General features: G+C 41.1%; 1 protein-coding gene across 1 annotated transcript in view; it reads right to left on the reverse strand.

The window, feature by feature from the left end:
• The window catches only part of SYTL5 (synaptotagmin like 5), a 111,721-nt gene that overhangs the window by 36,956 nt on the left and 57,249 nt on the right, over nucleotides 1-17,516 (reverse strand). The window contains exon 5 of the mRNA XM_052663569.1: nucleotides 15,793-15,927. Within this exon, the coding sequence (XP_052519529.1) occupies nucleotides 15,793-15,927 (135 nt within the window). The remainder of the gene's footprint in view (nucleotides 1-15,792; nucleotides 15,928-17,516) is intronic.

Below are 17,516 nucleotides of genomic sequence, written 5' to 3' on the forward strand. Positions count from 1 at the left end.
ACTCTTCTAGCCAGCCCAGGTTGCCAACTATTTTTTCAACTCACCACGCTTGCTTGTGCTCCTGCTTCCAATTCTAAGGTTTTTGCTCACATTCTCCCCACCTGATAAGCCTTATTTGTCATCCTCGGTTTATCCAAATCCTCCCATCCTTCAAGGGCCAAATGAAGTCCAGCCTCCCTGACTGTGCCTTCTCTGTCCATCACAGGCCTTGCCAACCTCGGCTCTACTCAATTCCTGGTGACTTACAGTCTTTCCCAGACTGTGTAGAAGTTGCCCACATAATGTCTTCTTTGGCTGCTTAAAAGATATGTGGGCCTTGGGACCTCTTTCAACATGAGCTCCTCGGGGACGGAGCTGACGACACACTTACCATGACACCTCCAGCACCTTCACAATATCTTGGTGCAAAGGACGCACTCAGTACATATTTAATCAAAGATTGGCAATTATATTTTATTTCTCAGTGTTTTAGTGACTGACTCATGGTGCACATTTAATAAATGAAGGCTAAAAATAATGACATTTTTGTAAGTGAGTTTGATTCACTTTTATGTTTGCTAAAATGGATTCAATTCCATTCAGCAATGATTCATGGGAAAAAAAAAAAAAACAGTTCCTGCCTGGAGGTGATCGCAATTTTCTTATTAAATGGAGTTTCATAAATAAATAAGTGTTGACAAATTAGAGTTTAAGGGAAGTGTTTGTCCTTTCATTCTTTGCCATCAGTGAACACAAAATATGCTCAGTAGTAAAATGTAAGCCCTTGTGAATTTCACTCAGTTACTATTTTAATAATTTATAAGTGCACCTGTAATAACAAAATCTTCTTATTAAAGCACAACAGTGACAGTTTAGACAGATTAGAGCTCACAGTTGAGCCAACTGGAGGAGAGACTTATAGGAATAAAGGAAGGGCATATTTTAAAGAGAATGATGGCACATGGGTCATTAATAGAAGAAAAATCTGACAGAAGAATTAGCAATAAACATTGGAGCTGTTAATCACAGCTTCTAACTTTTTTCAAGGCTCTGCACCAGAGAAGCCACCAGAATAAAATATGCCCTGATTGATACAACCAGCCACCACAACTATTGAGATTTATGCAAACAGCAGCTGCATTTACTGAGTATTGTCTAGGTGTTTGACAGTCTCCATTCCACAACATTCATTTTTTTTTCTTAAAAAATAAAAAGGTATAAACATTCATATTTTACAGATGAAGAAACTGAGGCTTAGAGAGGTTAGGCACTTATTCCACACATGCATACAGAATTTGTATTAATAACATACAGAGTTAGTATTAACATATGATAAAGTCAGAATAAAAACAGAATTATATGCTTATCCAAAGACAGCATTCAAGCTCATGTTAGTTCTTCAAATTGTTTATGCATCATTTTGCCAGTCAAATTGTTACAACCAGGCAGGTTCTACATGGATAGAATGTAGAAGAGGAATGCTATTAAGGAGAAGATAATTAAAGGATTGAGAGAGCTGGGAGTTAGCTTCTTAGAATTTGATTAAGTGAGCTCAGAAAATTTCTTGGGTAGCAGTCCTTCAATACTACACAGAGACAGTCCCTGACAGGTTCTTTCTAGAACTGGTGGTTTGAATAAATTATAGTACTATGGACTTTGCTCACAAAGGGTCTGTGACTGTGTTTTTTGTGTCTGATGACAAGAAAATAAAATTTGGGGATTAAATAGATTGATACAGTTTGAAATTCTTTGGTGATTTCCCTGAGCCCTCCAATCTCAGGTGCTACATTTCTATATTTGGTAACAGTTAACAATGTTTATTACTTTACTAGTGTGTGAGATGAGTACAATTGTGTGGTAGTTTGAACATTCTTTGGCATTGCCTTTCTTTGGGATTGGAATGAAAACTGACTTTTTCCAGTCCTGTGGCCACTGATGAGTTTTCCAAATTTGCTGGCATATTGAGTGCAGCACATGGAAGGAAAGTTATGACCAACCTAGATAACATATTGAAAAGCAGAGACATTACTTTGTCAACAAAGGTCCATCTAGTCAAGGCTATGGTTTTTCCAGTGGTCATGTATGGATGTGAGAGTTGGACTGTGAAGAAAGTTGAGCGCCAAAGAATTGATGGTTTTGAACTGTGGTGTTGGAGAAGACTCTTGAGAGTCCCTTGGACTGCAAGGAGATCCAACCAGTCCATTCTGAAGGAAATCAGTCCTGGGTGTTCTTTGGAAGGAATGATGCTAAAGTGCAAACTCCTGTACTTTGGCCACCTCATGAGAAGAGTTGACTCCTTGGAAAAAGACTCTGACGCTGGGCGGGATTGGGGGCAGGAGGAGAAGGGGACGACAGAGGATGAGATGGCTGGATGGCATCACTGACTCGATGGACGTGACTTTGAGTGAACTCTAGGAGATGGTGATGGACAGGGAGGCCTGGCATGCTGCGATTCATGGGGTTGCAAAGAGTGGGACACAACTGAGCGACTGAACTGAACTAAACAATGTTTATACCTTTCCCAAGTGATGCTGTTCTTTCTCACAAGTTCAACGGAGAAAGGGCTTAGAGACTTACCCAGGGATGCTCTACACTGCCCAGAGGTTCTCTACTCTTACAGTAATACTACCAAAAAAAAGTCTCTCACTACTGTTTTAGGTTTTAAAAAAAAAGTGAAAGTCACTCAGCCATGTTCAACTCAAAAAAGTGAAAGTGTTAGTTACCCAGTCGTATCTGACCCTTTGTGACCCCATGGTCTGTAGCCCACCAGGCTCTCTGTCCATGGAATTCTCCAGGCAAGAATACTGGAGTGGGTTACCATTTCCTCCTCCAGGGGATCTTCCCGATCCAGGGATTGAACCCATATCTCCTGCATTGACAAGTGGATTCTTTACCATCTGAGCCCCCATACTGTTTTAGGTAAAGTCTCAAAAGAGAAAGGGTTGGACTGAATCTTGCAGAAATGAACCAAAAGATTATGATCCAAGGGAATTTGTGTTGGCATTTCTGCTTATGTCTGTGATGAAGGTCCTCCCAGACCCAGGTGGTCTTGGAAAAGTCTCCACCGTGGATTAGCCTTCCTAGAACCCAAAGTCCCGTTTATGTGGAAGCTCTGGCAGAAGTTGATTACATGTGGTGATGACATTCAAGAGGCTATCCTGTAATAAGCGGGGGGAAAAAAGTCTTGTGCCTCATAAGCCAGCCATTTGAAATTACTGTTGCCAGAAGCATTATCTTAAAAATGACATACCCTTTCACATTTATCCCTGACATTTACTGTGAGCTTAATAATATTTTCCTCTCAGTTGAATGCTTCATTTGATTAAACTAAAAAAAAAATTTAGTCTAATGAGGCAGAATATCATAAATACTTGTGTGCCAACTCTTTCAGATGTTATGCAAAATCTGACATAAAATATGTGAATCTTTGCCACTCAAATAGGAAGAGGATAAAAGCCTCCTCAAGTCAAAAATAGAGAAATTTAAAGTTCAATTAAGAAAGAGCTATTTTGGATCCATATATCATGTTGAAGTGAAGTCGCTCAGTCGTGTCTGACTCTTTGTGACCCCATGTACTGTAGCCTACCAGGCTCCTCCGTCCATGGGATTTTCCAGGCAAGAGTACTGGAATGGGTTTCCATTTCCTTCTCCAGGGGATCTTCCCGACCCAGGGATCAAACCCAGGTCTCCCACATTGTAGGCAGACGCGTTACCATTTGAGCCACCAGAGAAGCTATATATCATGTTAGTGATATTTAAATTATAAATATTAGAAATCAGTTCTAATAAACCTTGAAGCTAAAATCTGCTTAGGGGAAAACTGACAAGAAAGGGATACGTTCCTTTCGACCTAAAAGGCCCAAAGTATGGGGAATGTGACACTGTCTGGGGAGCTTGGAAATCCTGAGTTACTTGAAATACACATTTCCTAGGGCAGGAAAGAGCTTCCCTTATTTTAGCTTACTTTTTAAAAGCCTTCTGTTTTGTTATCTCTAATTTCATGCTGGCCTCAAACCTTGATAATGGCTTCCTAGATATATCAATTTCTAGGTAAAGAATTCAAGGAGAAGGGACAGAAACTCTAATTTAACGAGTTCGCTTTCTGGTTTACAGTGTGGTCTCCCAGGAGTTGAAGGCTGCAAAGAATTTCCCAGGATTCAACCTTCCCAGAGCAGACTGACAAGGTTGAGCCTGTGCCTGCCTGTGAAAATGAGTGTTTTCATAAAAGATCAGCCAAAGACAGCATTAACCTGAAAGATACCATGCTCACTGGGACAATGAGGCTAGGGCATAACATAACACTAAGATGATATGATATTCATTCTGCAGTTTACATGCCTTCCTAACTCCTTTTAGTTATTTGAGATCTGAAATAAACACCTGAGAGACAGGCAAGAGAGGTTGAATTAGAAAGTGAAGCGAGCCTGTTAAATGAGAAAGAGGTGCTAAAAATGAGAAACAAAAGGGAAAAAAGCTCAACCTTCCCATTTTTGGAGATCCCCAACTGCAACTTCTTTGTCCCCACTGTCTTATGGGAGATGGGTGGCCCTCACCCTTGGCTGCACATCAGAAACACCGTGGGAGCTTTTAAACAACCCCGTGCTCAGGCTGCACCCAAAACTAACCATATCAGACCCTCTGGGCATGAGATCTAGGCATCAAGATCCTTTCCCACCACTCACCACTCCCCCATCACCAGTGACTGCAATATGTAGCCAAAGCTGAGAAACACTGGTCTCAACTGTGGATGAGTTTGTTTCTATAGGGCCAAACCACACAACAAGTGGGATCTTCCCTGACCAGGGATCGAGCCTGTGCCCTGCACTGAGAGCGTGGAGTCTTAACCACTGGATGCCAGCAAAACTCAGGCATATCTCCAACTGTACTATTCCTCCTGCTCATACCAAGATTATTCAGCACACTGCTCGCATCAAGAGACCTGAGCTATCCTCATGGCTTAGAGTGTGATGAATGGAAGGATGCTTTCTGTGTCTGTGAGTAAATGTGTGGCACCAGAAAAGTCAGCAAACTACGGCCCCTGGATGGAACTGGGGTCACCACCTGTTTTTGTATAACTTGTGAGCTAAGAGTGATTTTACATTTTCAAGTGGTTGAAAAAATTTAAAAGAAGAATATTTTATTTACATGTAAGAATTACGTGAAAGTCACATTTCAGTGCCATAAATAAAGTTTTATTAATATGCAGGCATTCACATTCACTTTATACATTGTATACAGCTGCTTTTATAAAACCGCCAACTAAAAATTGGCCCTTGCCATTTGCCTCTATAAGAAGGAAATCATTTAGCCACTGCGGTCACTGACCTTCAAATACCTTAAAAGGAGTCCAGGAATGAGGTACTCTGTGCCTCGTATCTATAAAATTACTAAAATCATTAATAGTGACATCTGTTCCTTTTGACTGGCCACAATCTTCTGCCAAAATCGTTGTTTGACTGCATGTACCCTCTTCACTAAAATCAAATATAATACTGACTGGCCTTCCCCCTTGCCTCTTTGGAGCAGTTTCTCAGAGCTATCTGAGAGGCTGTCTCCAGGGCTGTAGTCCTCATTCTGCCCCAAATAAACCTTAACTCACAGCTCTCAGGTTGTGGGTTTTTGTTTTTTTTTTTCAGTTGACACTCTAACAGCAGAGTGAGTAGTTGAGACAGGTGCCATCTGGCCCCCAAACCCAAAAGTATTAACAATCTGTTGTTGTTTGGACGCTCAGTTGTGTCCAACTCTTTTTGACCCCAGGGACTGTAGCCCACCAGGCTCCACTGTCCATGGAATTCGCCAGGCAAGAATACTGGATTGGGTTTCCATTTTCTTCTCCAGGGGATCTTCCTGACCCAGGGATTAAAGTTGTGTCTCCTGCACTGGCAGGCAGATTCTTTACCACTGAGCCACTGGGGGACAATCTGTACCTTTACATAAATGTTTGTTGACCCCTGTGTGTGTGCCTGAGAATACAGGCTCATGAACACACAGGTATGTGTGTCTCCACTGAAAAACCAAACTCTTGAGACTTCCATGGTGGTTCAGTGGTTGGGACTCTAAGCTTTCACTGCACGGAGTGAGGGTTCAGTACCTGGTTGAGGAACAAAGATCCTGCATGCCATGAATGGTGGCCAAAAATTAACAAAAATTAATTAAATAAGTAAATAAATGAATACCAAACTCTTTGGAGAGGTCAATACATCCCAAAGCAATGAACAATACATGTGTGTTTGTGTGTGTGTCAATTGCTCAGTCATGTCCTACTCTTTGCAACCCTATGCACTGTAGCTCACCAGGCTCCTCTGTCCATGGAATTTTCCAGGCAAGAATACTGGAATGAGTAGCCATTTGATTTTCCAGGGGATCTTGCCAACCCATGGACTGAACTCAGGTCTCTCACATGGCAGGTAGACTCTTTACTGTACTTAATGCACAAATAAAACATCTTAAGAGCTATTGACCACTGAATTAGGGAAGCAGAGAAATACAGAAGAACTGGAAATTCATTAAGCAGTTTCTCTTGCTGCAGTTTCCTCTGAAACTACTGATTTCATGTGTCTGAATAACATATATTTTCCTTCTTTTTCCTTTTTGGAGAAAGGACAAATATAAGACAATATGGGAGGTGTTCAGTGAAATTTTGTTCAATGAATTAGTGTTAGGAATATAAAGAGCCTTGATCATTCAATTTACTAAAACAAAAGCTGATTTGTTTGATGGTCTTAAAATGTTTAGGGCTTCCTCAAAATATCTCGTTTCTTTAAAAAGACTCTCTAAAATGGAAGAGACAGTCATCATGTAGGAGGGACTCTGGGTATGAGGAAAAAGAAATTAAGGACAAGTAGAAATCTCAGTCTGATAATATTTTGTCATTCACAATCACAACAAAATCCTGTTCCCATGTCTTGTTTTTAAAGAATAGCTAGAAGCCAGTTGGACGAGAGGCCAGCAGCCTTGACAAATATTGGGTGTACTAGAAGTTATAAGTGAGAAAGTCAATTGCCCTCACCTCAGAATTCAGCTTTCAGCAACTAAATGGAACAAGCACTTACTCTGTACTTAGTATTGGGTTGGCCAAAAAGTTTGCTTGGCTCGTGTTTTTCCAAAGAAACTTAAAAACCTGAATGAACTTTTTGGCCACCCCAATAGTTTGACTTTCCTAAACTCTTGTCCTACCTGGGATGCTATATTGCTTATAAGAAAAAAGCTATCAAGGTATCAAAAGCCATCCACATCCTGCTCAATGAAACTCTCTATCTCATCTTTTGTAAACCACATTTCAATTTTATACTCTAAAAACTCTGAACTGGGACTTCCCTGGTCCAGTGGGTAAGAATTCGCCTGCCAATTCAGGGGAAACAGGTTCGATGCCTGATCCAGGAAAATGCCACATGTCACAGGGTAACCGGGCCTGTGTGTCATGATTACTGAAGCCCAAGCATCCTAGAGTCTATGCTCCACAAGAGAAACTACCACAATGAGAAGGCCCTGCATCACAACTAGAGAGCAGTCCTCACTCACTGTAACTAGAGAAAACCTGCATGCAGCAACAAAGACTCAGCAAAGTCAAAAATAAACAAAGGAATAAAAATAAAAGGATGGTAACTAGAAAAAGAAACATTAAAATATATTTTTAAAAAATCCCTGAACTGTTTGTTTTCTAGCACATGCAAAATTGCTTTATGTATCTTTTCCTTTGAACTTTCTGGTTCCTCCATCTAGGATGTTCTTCTCACCTCTCTTTGTGTGGCCACATCCTCCTCACTCCTTCAAATTGCTTAGGCATCATTCCCATGAAGCTCCTCTGATTCTTCTGGATGGTTAAATGCCTGTCTCTGGTTTCTCCATAGCACACAGATTATCTTTTTATCATGATACCATGTTGTTGTTCAGCCACTCAGTCATGTCTGACTCTCTGTGACCCCATGGACTGTAGCATGCCTGGTTTCCCTGTCCTTCACCATCTATCTATAGGAGCTTGCTCAAACACATGTCCATTGAGTCAGTGATGCCATCCAACCATCTCACCCTCTGTCGTGCCCTCCTCCCCCCTGCCTAGAATCTTTCCCAGCATCAGGGTCTTTTCAAATTAGTCAGTTCTTCACATCAGGTGGCCAGAGTATTGGAGTTTCAACTTCAACATCAGTCCTTCCAATGAATATTCAGGACTGATTTCCTTTAGGACAGACTGGTTGGATCTCCTTGTAGTCCAAGGGACTCTTAAGAGTCTTCTCCAACAACACAGTTCAAAAGCATCAATTCTTCAGTGCTCAGCCTTCTTTATAGTCCAACTCTCACATCCATACATAACTACTAGAAAAACCACAACTTTCACTATATGGAATTTGGGGGCAAAGTAATGTCTCTGCTTTTTAATATGCTGTCTAGGTTGGTCATAGCTTTTCTTCCAAGGAGCAAGCGTCTTTTAATTTCATGGCTGCAGTCACCATCTGCAGTGATTTTGGAGCCCAAGAAACTAAAGTCTGTCACTGTTTCCATTGCTTCACCATCTATTTGCCATGAACTGATGGGATCGGATACCATGACATTCGTTTTTTGAATGTTGAGCTTTAAGCCAACTTTTTCACTCTCCTCTTTCAATTTCATCAAGAAGCTCTTTAGTTCCTCTTCGCTTTCTGCCATAAGGGTGGTGTCATCTGCATATCTGAGGTTATTGGTATTTCTCCCAGTTATCTTGATTTCAGCTTGTGCTTCATCCAGTCTGGCATTTCACATGATGTACTCTGCATATAACTTAAATAAGCAGGGTGACAATATACAGCCTTGACGTACTCCTTTTCCTATTTGGAACCAGTCTGTTGTTACATGTCCGGGTGTAACTGTTGCCTCTTGACCTGCATATAGGTTTCTCAGGAGGCAGGTAAGGTGATCTGGTATTCCCTTTTCTTGAGGAATTTTCCACAGTCTGTTGTGATCCACACAGTCAAAGGCTTTAGCATAGTCAATGAAGCAGAAGAGGATGTTTTTCTGGAATTCTCTTGCTTTTTCTTTGATCCACTGGATGTTGGCAATTTGATTTCTGGTTCCTCTGCCTTTTCTACATCCAGCTTTAACATCTGGAAGTTCTCAGTTCACAAAATGTTGAAGGCTCACATGGAGAAGTTTGAGCATTACTTTGCTAACATGTGAAATGAGTACAATTGAGCGGTAGTTTGAACATTCTTCGGCATTGCCTTTCTTTGGGATTGCTGAGTTTTCCAAATTTGCTGGCATATTGAGTGCAGCACTTTAACAGCATCATCTTTTAGGATTTGAAACAGCTCAACTGGAATTCCATCACCTCCACTAGCTTTGTGTGTAGTGATACCATATTGTCTTGAAATCGTTTAGTCATCCCAACCTTCCCTGACAAACTGGAAGTTCACCAAGGGATAGAAAAGCAGCACTGTCTAAGAACTTCCATATTTACTCCTTGGCATATAGTACTAGGGGGCTTCCCTGGTGGTTCAGTCAGTAAAGTATCCACCTGCAATGCAGGAGATCTGGGTTTGATCCCTGGGTCAGAAAGATCCCCTGGAGAAGGAAAGGGCAACCCATTCCAGTATTCTTCCCTGGAAAATCCCATGGACAGATGAGCCTGGAAGGCTACAGTACATGGGGTCGCAAGAGTCAGACTCAACTTAGCAACTACATGAACACATACAGTACTAGGCCAATAACATTGGCAGAGCTATATGTTGAATTTATTTGTATAAATAAAATGCATAGGTGAGCGAATCATTTAGCTCTACTCCTCAGTGATCTAACAGAAGAAGAAAGGTCATTACTCTGTCTTAGCTACCGAGCATGTAACGTGTCACCTAATACACCTTAGGTAAGAGTGAAGTAAGTCAGAAAGAGAAACACATTAATGCATGTATGTGGAATCTAGAAAAATGCTATAGATGATCCTAGTTCCAGGGCAGAAATAGAGACAGAGATGTGGACATGGGAAGTGGGGAAAGGAGGGTGGGACAAATTGGGAGATTAGGATTGACACATATACACAACCGTGTGTAAAACAGAGAGCTAGTAGGAAGCTCTTGTGTAGCCCAGGGAGCTCAGCTCAGTGCTCTATGATGATGGAGAGGGGTCGGATGGAGGAGGGAGGGAGGTCCAAGAGGGAGGGAATCTATGTATACAAATAGCTGATTCACTCTGTTGTACAGCAGAAACTAAACACAACATTGTAAAGCAATTCTACTCCAATTTAACAGAAAGAACGCAGAACTCAGGGGTAGTTCAAACTAAGTATGGTGTCAAGGGTCTGGCTGAACTCCCGATCTCCATACTGCCTCACATTATTGACGTTTATAATGAGGAAAGTCACACGTATACAAAGAAAACACAAATCAGGGGCTCCGGCGGTGTGAGACACTGCACCTTTGGAGGAGGTCTGAGAGCAGCTATGGGGGCATGCTGCAGCAGAGGGCAGTGTCCCACCCATTCCCACTCAGCATTCACCCTTAAGCACAGAACTGTTTACTATCAACACACACAAATCTACCAGAGAGGATTTCTTTTCAATCCCAAGAACCTGGAGTTCCTGTGCACAGAACAAGTCAGAATAAGTAAGAGATCTTCCCAACTCAGGGATCGAACCTGGGTCTCCCACATTGCAGGCAGATTCTTTACCATCTGAGCCACCAGGGAAGCCCCTCTAGACCTCATGTAACTCTAATGGATACAGCCACAGTTCAAGTAAATCACATACTCTCATAACTCCAATATTTCTCACCTCTTCTGTCACCTGTCCATCACTTCATGGAAGGAAGAGTCATTTTTCTCAGGACACCAGGGTTTTGCAAATTGCTTTAGGCTTAGTATTTGTGAAGCTTGTGGCTTTAATTGCTCACCCTTTGCTGCCACTAAGAAGGGCTGAGATTACTCAAAGCAGGTTAAAATAGGAAGAAAGGAATTAGCACCAGACAAATTAAGCAGAGGCACAGGAAAGAGGTGAAAGTAATTTTCCTTTGGAGAACAGTCCTTATAACCATTATTCTTCTGCGTCACAAAACTCTCACAGCTAGTATTACAGAATGAACTGGATGTACTTTTAGAGATGTACTATGAATCTGAACAATTTTTAAAGTCTGGTAAGGAAAGGAGTTTGCTCAGAGCATTAGAAACTAGCTATACAGCATTTTATCTACTGCACAAAACAAACCAGTATTAACTTTGTGGAAGTGGTCCTGACTCAGAGCTAAAACACTCCCAGCTTGCTAATATTTCAAATAGTAGTAAGAGGATGCTGCCTAATTGCCATGTTAATCTCAAAGATGTTAATGAAAATGACATTGGGGACAGAAAGATGATTTTACTCCTGATGAAAAAAGGATGTGTCACATAATGACAGAGTGGGGTTCATCAACTTATTTTGCCCAAAATAATAGATATGAAGAAAGAATGACTTTTTTAGTCATTAAGATACCAAACATGTCTTATTTACCAGATGGAAAGAGAGAGAGAGAGGGAGAGGGTGAGCCAGAGGGAGGGAGCTCGGCGATGGGATGAGAATGAGGATCAGCTAAGAAGGTAAGGGCTGCTGTGAATGGTGTGGTTTCTGCTTTTGGATCAGAGCCAACCAAATCAGCTTTTGAAGCTTCACAGAGACTGTGACAGTCAGTCCCTGGCCTCCCAGAGAGCGATTAAGAACAACTGGATAAAACTAGAATGCACTTGGGCAGGGTGTGGGGTTGGGGGACAGGAGAAACTGGTTGGTTGTCAGAGGTACAGGTTCCTGTGGTTCAATACTTGCCGTATCCTCCAATGTCATGATAGAAATGCTGCTGAGAAACACAGCAGCATCCTTTATCCATCTTCTTACTGAACAAAATCAATTTTTCAGTTCTAAGTTCCACTCTTCCTGTATTTTAGGGGACAGTATTGATGTTCCCTCCAGATTCCCTCAGACCCCTTGCAGCAGGCTCCACTCACCCATCCCAAGCTTCTGGGTACTTTTCTGCTAATGGTTTGCACTTATGATGTTCAGAGCTTTGCCTTTAGCACTGGAGGCCAAGCATGCCTTGAAGTATGCCTCCCCTGACCCTCAGTTAAATCTGAATTTCAGATAAACAATCAACAATTTTTTAGTATAAAAATATACTACTATTTATATAGTACATACAAATAAGATTTCATGAAACGTTTTTGTTTTTTTTTTTTTTTTAGTTTTTTACCTGAAAATAAATTTAACTGGACATCCTGTATCATCATTTGCTAAATCTGGAAACCCAATCTAAGGGAACCTATAAACAATGACTTATTGGGACAGAAGTGCAATGGTCCAGCTCCTCAAAATGTAAAAACCTAGAGATACCAATATTTTATGCCCCAGAATCTCTTGCAGGATTAAGCTGAGTTCTCAAACTCTTACCTCACCAGAGACAGCAAATTGCTCATCTTCTTCGCTTTTTAAAAAAATTGAGGAGTACTTGCTTTACAATATTTTGTTGGTTTTTCTGCTTACAGCAAATTGAATCAGCTATATGTAGACATATATCCCCTCCCTCTTGAACCTCCCTCTGACCCCCCTCCATCCCACCCATCTAGGTCACTTACTCCCTTACTGGTAGCTCCCAGAATCATTTCAATTAACAAATTACTCACTTAGGAATCCTTGCCTGAGGATTCATTTCTAGGCGAGTAGGATTTTTTTTTAACTTTTTATTTTGTATTGGGGTATAGCCAATTAGCAGACAATGTTGTGACAGTTTCAGAACAGGAAAGGGACTCAGCCATATATATATATATATGTAGCCATTCTCCCCTAAACTCCCCTCCCCTCCCATCCAGGCTGCCACATAACATTGAGCAGAGCTCCCTGCGCTATATAGTAGGACCTTTTTGGTTATCCATTTAAGTATAGCAGTGTGTACATGTTCATCCCAAACTCCCTAACTATCCCCTTCCCCCATTCATCTCCCTAGCAACCATAAGTTCCTTCTCTAAGTCTGTGAGTCTATTTGATTTTGTTGTTGTTGTTGTTTTCAGTATTAGCTAAGACTTTTTTTTTTTAAGGATTTAAGATAGATATCTCACAAATCACACCACATTGACAACTCATCACAGCGTGAAAGGAATTAGGAATCACTGCCTTGAAGAGCATTCTGTTTGTTGATTACAGTTCACATTTATATGCCTTTAAAAAAACAAAACTCAGCTGTCTCATGTGTCAAGTCCTGAGAAATCAGTGAAGAGCCATTTGCCATGTTCCTCTGAGAGGCTGCTGCGCCTTGCCTAAGCCATTCATACATTTCCCTGCTTTGAAACTCCTGAAAAGAAATAAAGTCTAACCAGGCATCTGAAAAACAATCATTTCCACTCTGATATGAGTTTTTAAAAACGATGCTCAAGCCCAGCTGCTCCAGGAAAAGAGCAATGAACTGTGAAGAAATATGCGTGGAAGAGGAGAAGGGGGAATTAACTGCTAAGCTAGGCCAGCTAATAGATAGCAGAGGCCAGAATCTTGCAAATTCTCTTTTGGGGAATCTGCTGCTACAGGGGAGGCTGCAGTTCTGCTTGAAGATCCTAATGAGAAAAGAAGGTCTGCAAGCTTGACTACTTGGCTTTGCAGAATTCCTCCAGCTCCAAGAAAATAAAAAAGAAGTTAACACCTTTTAGGGGTGGGAGTGAAGAAAAGATAGGCCAACTCCTGCTCCTACTTCCTAAGGAATAATTTGGGGATAATGTAACTCATCTCACAGTGGCAGTCCGTTAATGAATGAGTCATCATTGCGATAAATACATGTTTCAGGAAAAGGACATTTTGCTCTACTGATCTCCCAAACATCTTGACTCTCCTTCTTATTGGGAGGACGACATCTTGACTCTCCTTCTTATTGGGAAGACATTGTTCTTGGCCTGGTTCAGTCGAAGCACCCTGACTATTAATATATTCTATCTCTAAACCAAGGCACCCTGACCATTATATTCTATCAATTGATCCTGGGTATTTACAATCTCAAAGATAAAGTCTATTTAGGGACAACCTTCCAATTTACAACAAGAGACCCCTGGGACAATACACCAGTCTTTGGTGAAACATGTCCATATGGCTTTATAGCTTTACATGTGTGGTTCTTTTTATGCATGGATTTTTTTTTTTTTTTATCCATAGTAAATACTACAGTACACCAGGATCCTCAGTCGGGTAAATCCTTGGATATGGAGCTACATAAGGATACAGAGGAACTGTGGATAGGAAAAGCTTACTGGCAAGTTATACTCGGATTTTTGACAGGCAAAGTGAGGGGGTGGGATCAGAGCAACTAACTCCTATGTTATTTCAGGGTCAACTGTATCTACATGCAGAACTTGTTAAGACTCAAGGAATAAACCCAGGCAGGTAGATTCTGAAACAACCATGTAAGCACTGTGATATTGGAGAGTATGACCCTTACTCTTAAGTAACTGTAAAATGAAATAATTTAATTTTCTTCATTGAGCCAGAAGACTAAGTGTTTTGAATGGGGGACTCCATCTTTCCTCTTTATATAGATATATTGTCCCTTTTAAATGCCAGCCTGAAATATGAGCCAAGATAGCTCATCCAGCGAGTCCCCATGAGGCTGAACAAAAATAGCATCTCTAAATAATTTTGATCCCTGTCTGAGAGTTAGGAACTCAGCAATCAAAACCAAAAATGAGATTTTCCTACATAAGGTTTTGTGGGACAAGATAGAGGGCCACCCCAAGAGAAGTCAAAGGAAATGATTTCAAGGACAAATGCAACCAGGGTTTAAAGTATTTTTTATTTTAAAGGAAATATAGCTACATTCTTTGAGAATTTGGAACGGACTGAATACAATCATAATCTTTTGATAGTGGATGAGAAATGATTTAATGTTTTATTTTTTTCTTTGAAGTTTTACATAAAGTGACACAAGTTTGTAGGAATGCTATAGGGAAAAAATATCAGTATGGACAGTACCTGCGCTCTTAATGACCCATGAGGCTAGATCTTTTTTCTCATTGTTGCCTTTGATAATATACCAGTCATGAAAATCAGCCTTGACTTAGGTTCCAACAGGCTAGAGAACATTCGGCCTGATTGAAATGACAAGGCTCTTGGCTATCTTTTCTCTCTTTACTTTTCTTGACAAGGTGCTAGCTCTATGCATGGGAGATTTGAGGAGCTGGCCATCTGATAACAAGTTAGAGGTGGCAGACCTATAAAGAAGTGGAATTTGTGGAAATTCTCTGAGGCAATTCAAAGGAAATTATTATTAATTTTTTTTGAAGTTGCAAGGAATGTATTTGACACCAAGAGGTTTCTTTTTCCAAAGCTTAAACAGAAAAAAATCAAGAAATCAGTGAAAACAATTTATTTTCCTGGATTTATCCATGTGAACTGCAGCCCTGAGTTCCCCAAAAACATCAAGTCTCAGCCATGCAAGTAACACAGATGATTTTGATAGCTATAATTCCAGAAATATAAGTGCTTACCATTTCAACTAAAAACTATCCTCTTGGGTTTTCACGTTATATATTAGAAGATCTCTGAGAGGGAGTACATTACAGGTATCTAGAAGCGTCGTTTGGATAGAAATATACAAACATGGGCTTCCCTGGTGGCTCAGATGGTAAAGAATCCACCTGCAATGTGTGAGATCTGGGTTCGATCCCTGGGTTGGGAAGATCGCCTGGAGGAGGGCATGGCAACACATTCCAATATTCTTGCCTGGAGAATCCCCATGGACAGAGGAGCCTGGCGGGCTACAGTCCATGGGGTCACAAAGAGTCAGACACGACTGAAGTGACTGAGCACGAATGCACATACCAACCCTTTGGCCAATCTGTTATGTGTCTTACCTGTCAGAACCAGGGGCTGACTTTAAACTCCGAAAATTGTGGCTGTCTAAGTCCAAGCTGTAGCTCCGCCCACTTTCAGTTTTGGGAGTAATAATTTCTCCTCTGGTTGCTGATCTGAACTTGCTAAGAAGAAATCTGAAATTACATATATACATACATACATTTAAAAGGAAGATAATAAAACACTTAAGTATATCATTTTAAGAATACTATTTATTGTACTTCTAACAGTATATAATTCTTCAATGAAGCTGGCTTGATGCTGAGAAATTCTGGGGAGTCCCCATGGCTTGTGCAACAGAGTGTCAAAGGTACCAGCAGAGGCAGTGAGGGCATTCTCCCAAAGCCATACCAGCTGCTGGTAGGCTAGGACTCTGTCCTTCAAAGAAAAATACCATTGACTTTGGGGACTCACCACTGTCACCTGAGAATGGAGAAGCACTGCCCGGGCTGAACTTATTTACACAGTGCTGAGAAAAGGGGAGTTTGAACTCACCTTGCTCAGACAGAAGAGCTACGATGATCCTGTAGGATCAACTAATGTAGCAACTTACTAGACTGTAGCTCCATGAGAAGGACAACTCTTGTTCTTCTTGTTTCCTGTCAGGTCCCCTAAGGTTAGAGGGAGGCCTGGCATGAACTACAACCCAGCCAGTTTTTGAGGAATAAGTGACGGCATGCATGCTCCTGGGGTAATAAGTCTGAACAATGGAATGGCTCACACCACATGAAACTTGACTGCATTCCCATTTTCCCAAATTATTTGGAACTTAAGCAAAAAGAGCTTTTCAGAAACTAACATTCAGGTCATGATCCAAGCTACCAAAAGCCTCAAACATGGGTCTTTTCAAATGCACTTGCATAAAGACAAACCAAAGCTATTTTCCTTTCGTGTGGTATCGGTAGAGACCAATTCATTTACTTTACTGGCTATAGTTTTCTCATGGGGAAAAAGTATTCCAAAAGTACTGGGACGATCTTAATAGGATTTGCCAAATTGTCTGCCAAAGTGTCAGAAGCTTCAGTCTGCCTGGAAATTACATTTTTTGTAAGAATAGCACTTAATATCATGTCAAATGATGTTACTTTGAGAACCACTGTGTGCATGTCCTTACCTCTGCACAGCTGCTTTCAGTGTCTCCTCCATGTGAACTCACTCTTCCTCCTCTTTTATTATCCTGGGCCCTCTCCCTCTTTCAAGCTCCTCATCAAGTCCCACTTAGAATTTGATTCCTTTCCCAGTGGTCCCTGTGCCCTCCCGACATTGATAATCTAATATTTAATTATTTATTCTCATATTATATCTTTTGTAGTCATACAGCTTCCCTGGTAGCTCAGTGGGGAAAATTCCACCTGCTGTGCAGGAAACAGAGGTTCAATCCCTGGGTAGGGAAGATCCCCTGGAGAAGGAAATGGCAACCCAGTATTCCTGCCTGGAAAATCCCATAGATAGAAGAGCCTGGCGAGCTATAGTCCATGGGGTCGCTAAAGAATTAGACATGACTGAGCTACTAAACAACAACAACAAACTTCTTGCCATGTTTCAAAAAGGCTATCAGGCTGCTCATATTGCCATCTTAGATTTTCCTAAAATCCTTCTCTACGTTATTAACTTTTCAAGTGTGGACCTTTGAACCTTTTCTTTCCAACTAGGTGTTACATGCTTTGACAACAGAATAATCAGATCGCAGTTTGGAGTTTCAGCAGAGCTCAGCCCAGCACTA

The sequence above is a fragment of the Budorcas taxicolor genome, chromosome X, assembly GCF_023091745.1.
Source record: "Budorcas taxicolor isolate Tak-1 chromosome X, Takin1.1, whole genome shotgun sequence".
NCBI classification, from domain to species: Eukaryota; Metazoa; Chordata; class Mammalia; order Artiodactyla; family Bovidae; genus Budorcas; species Budorcas taxicolor.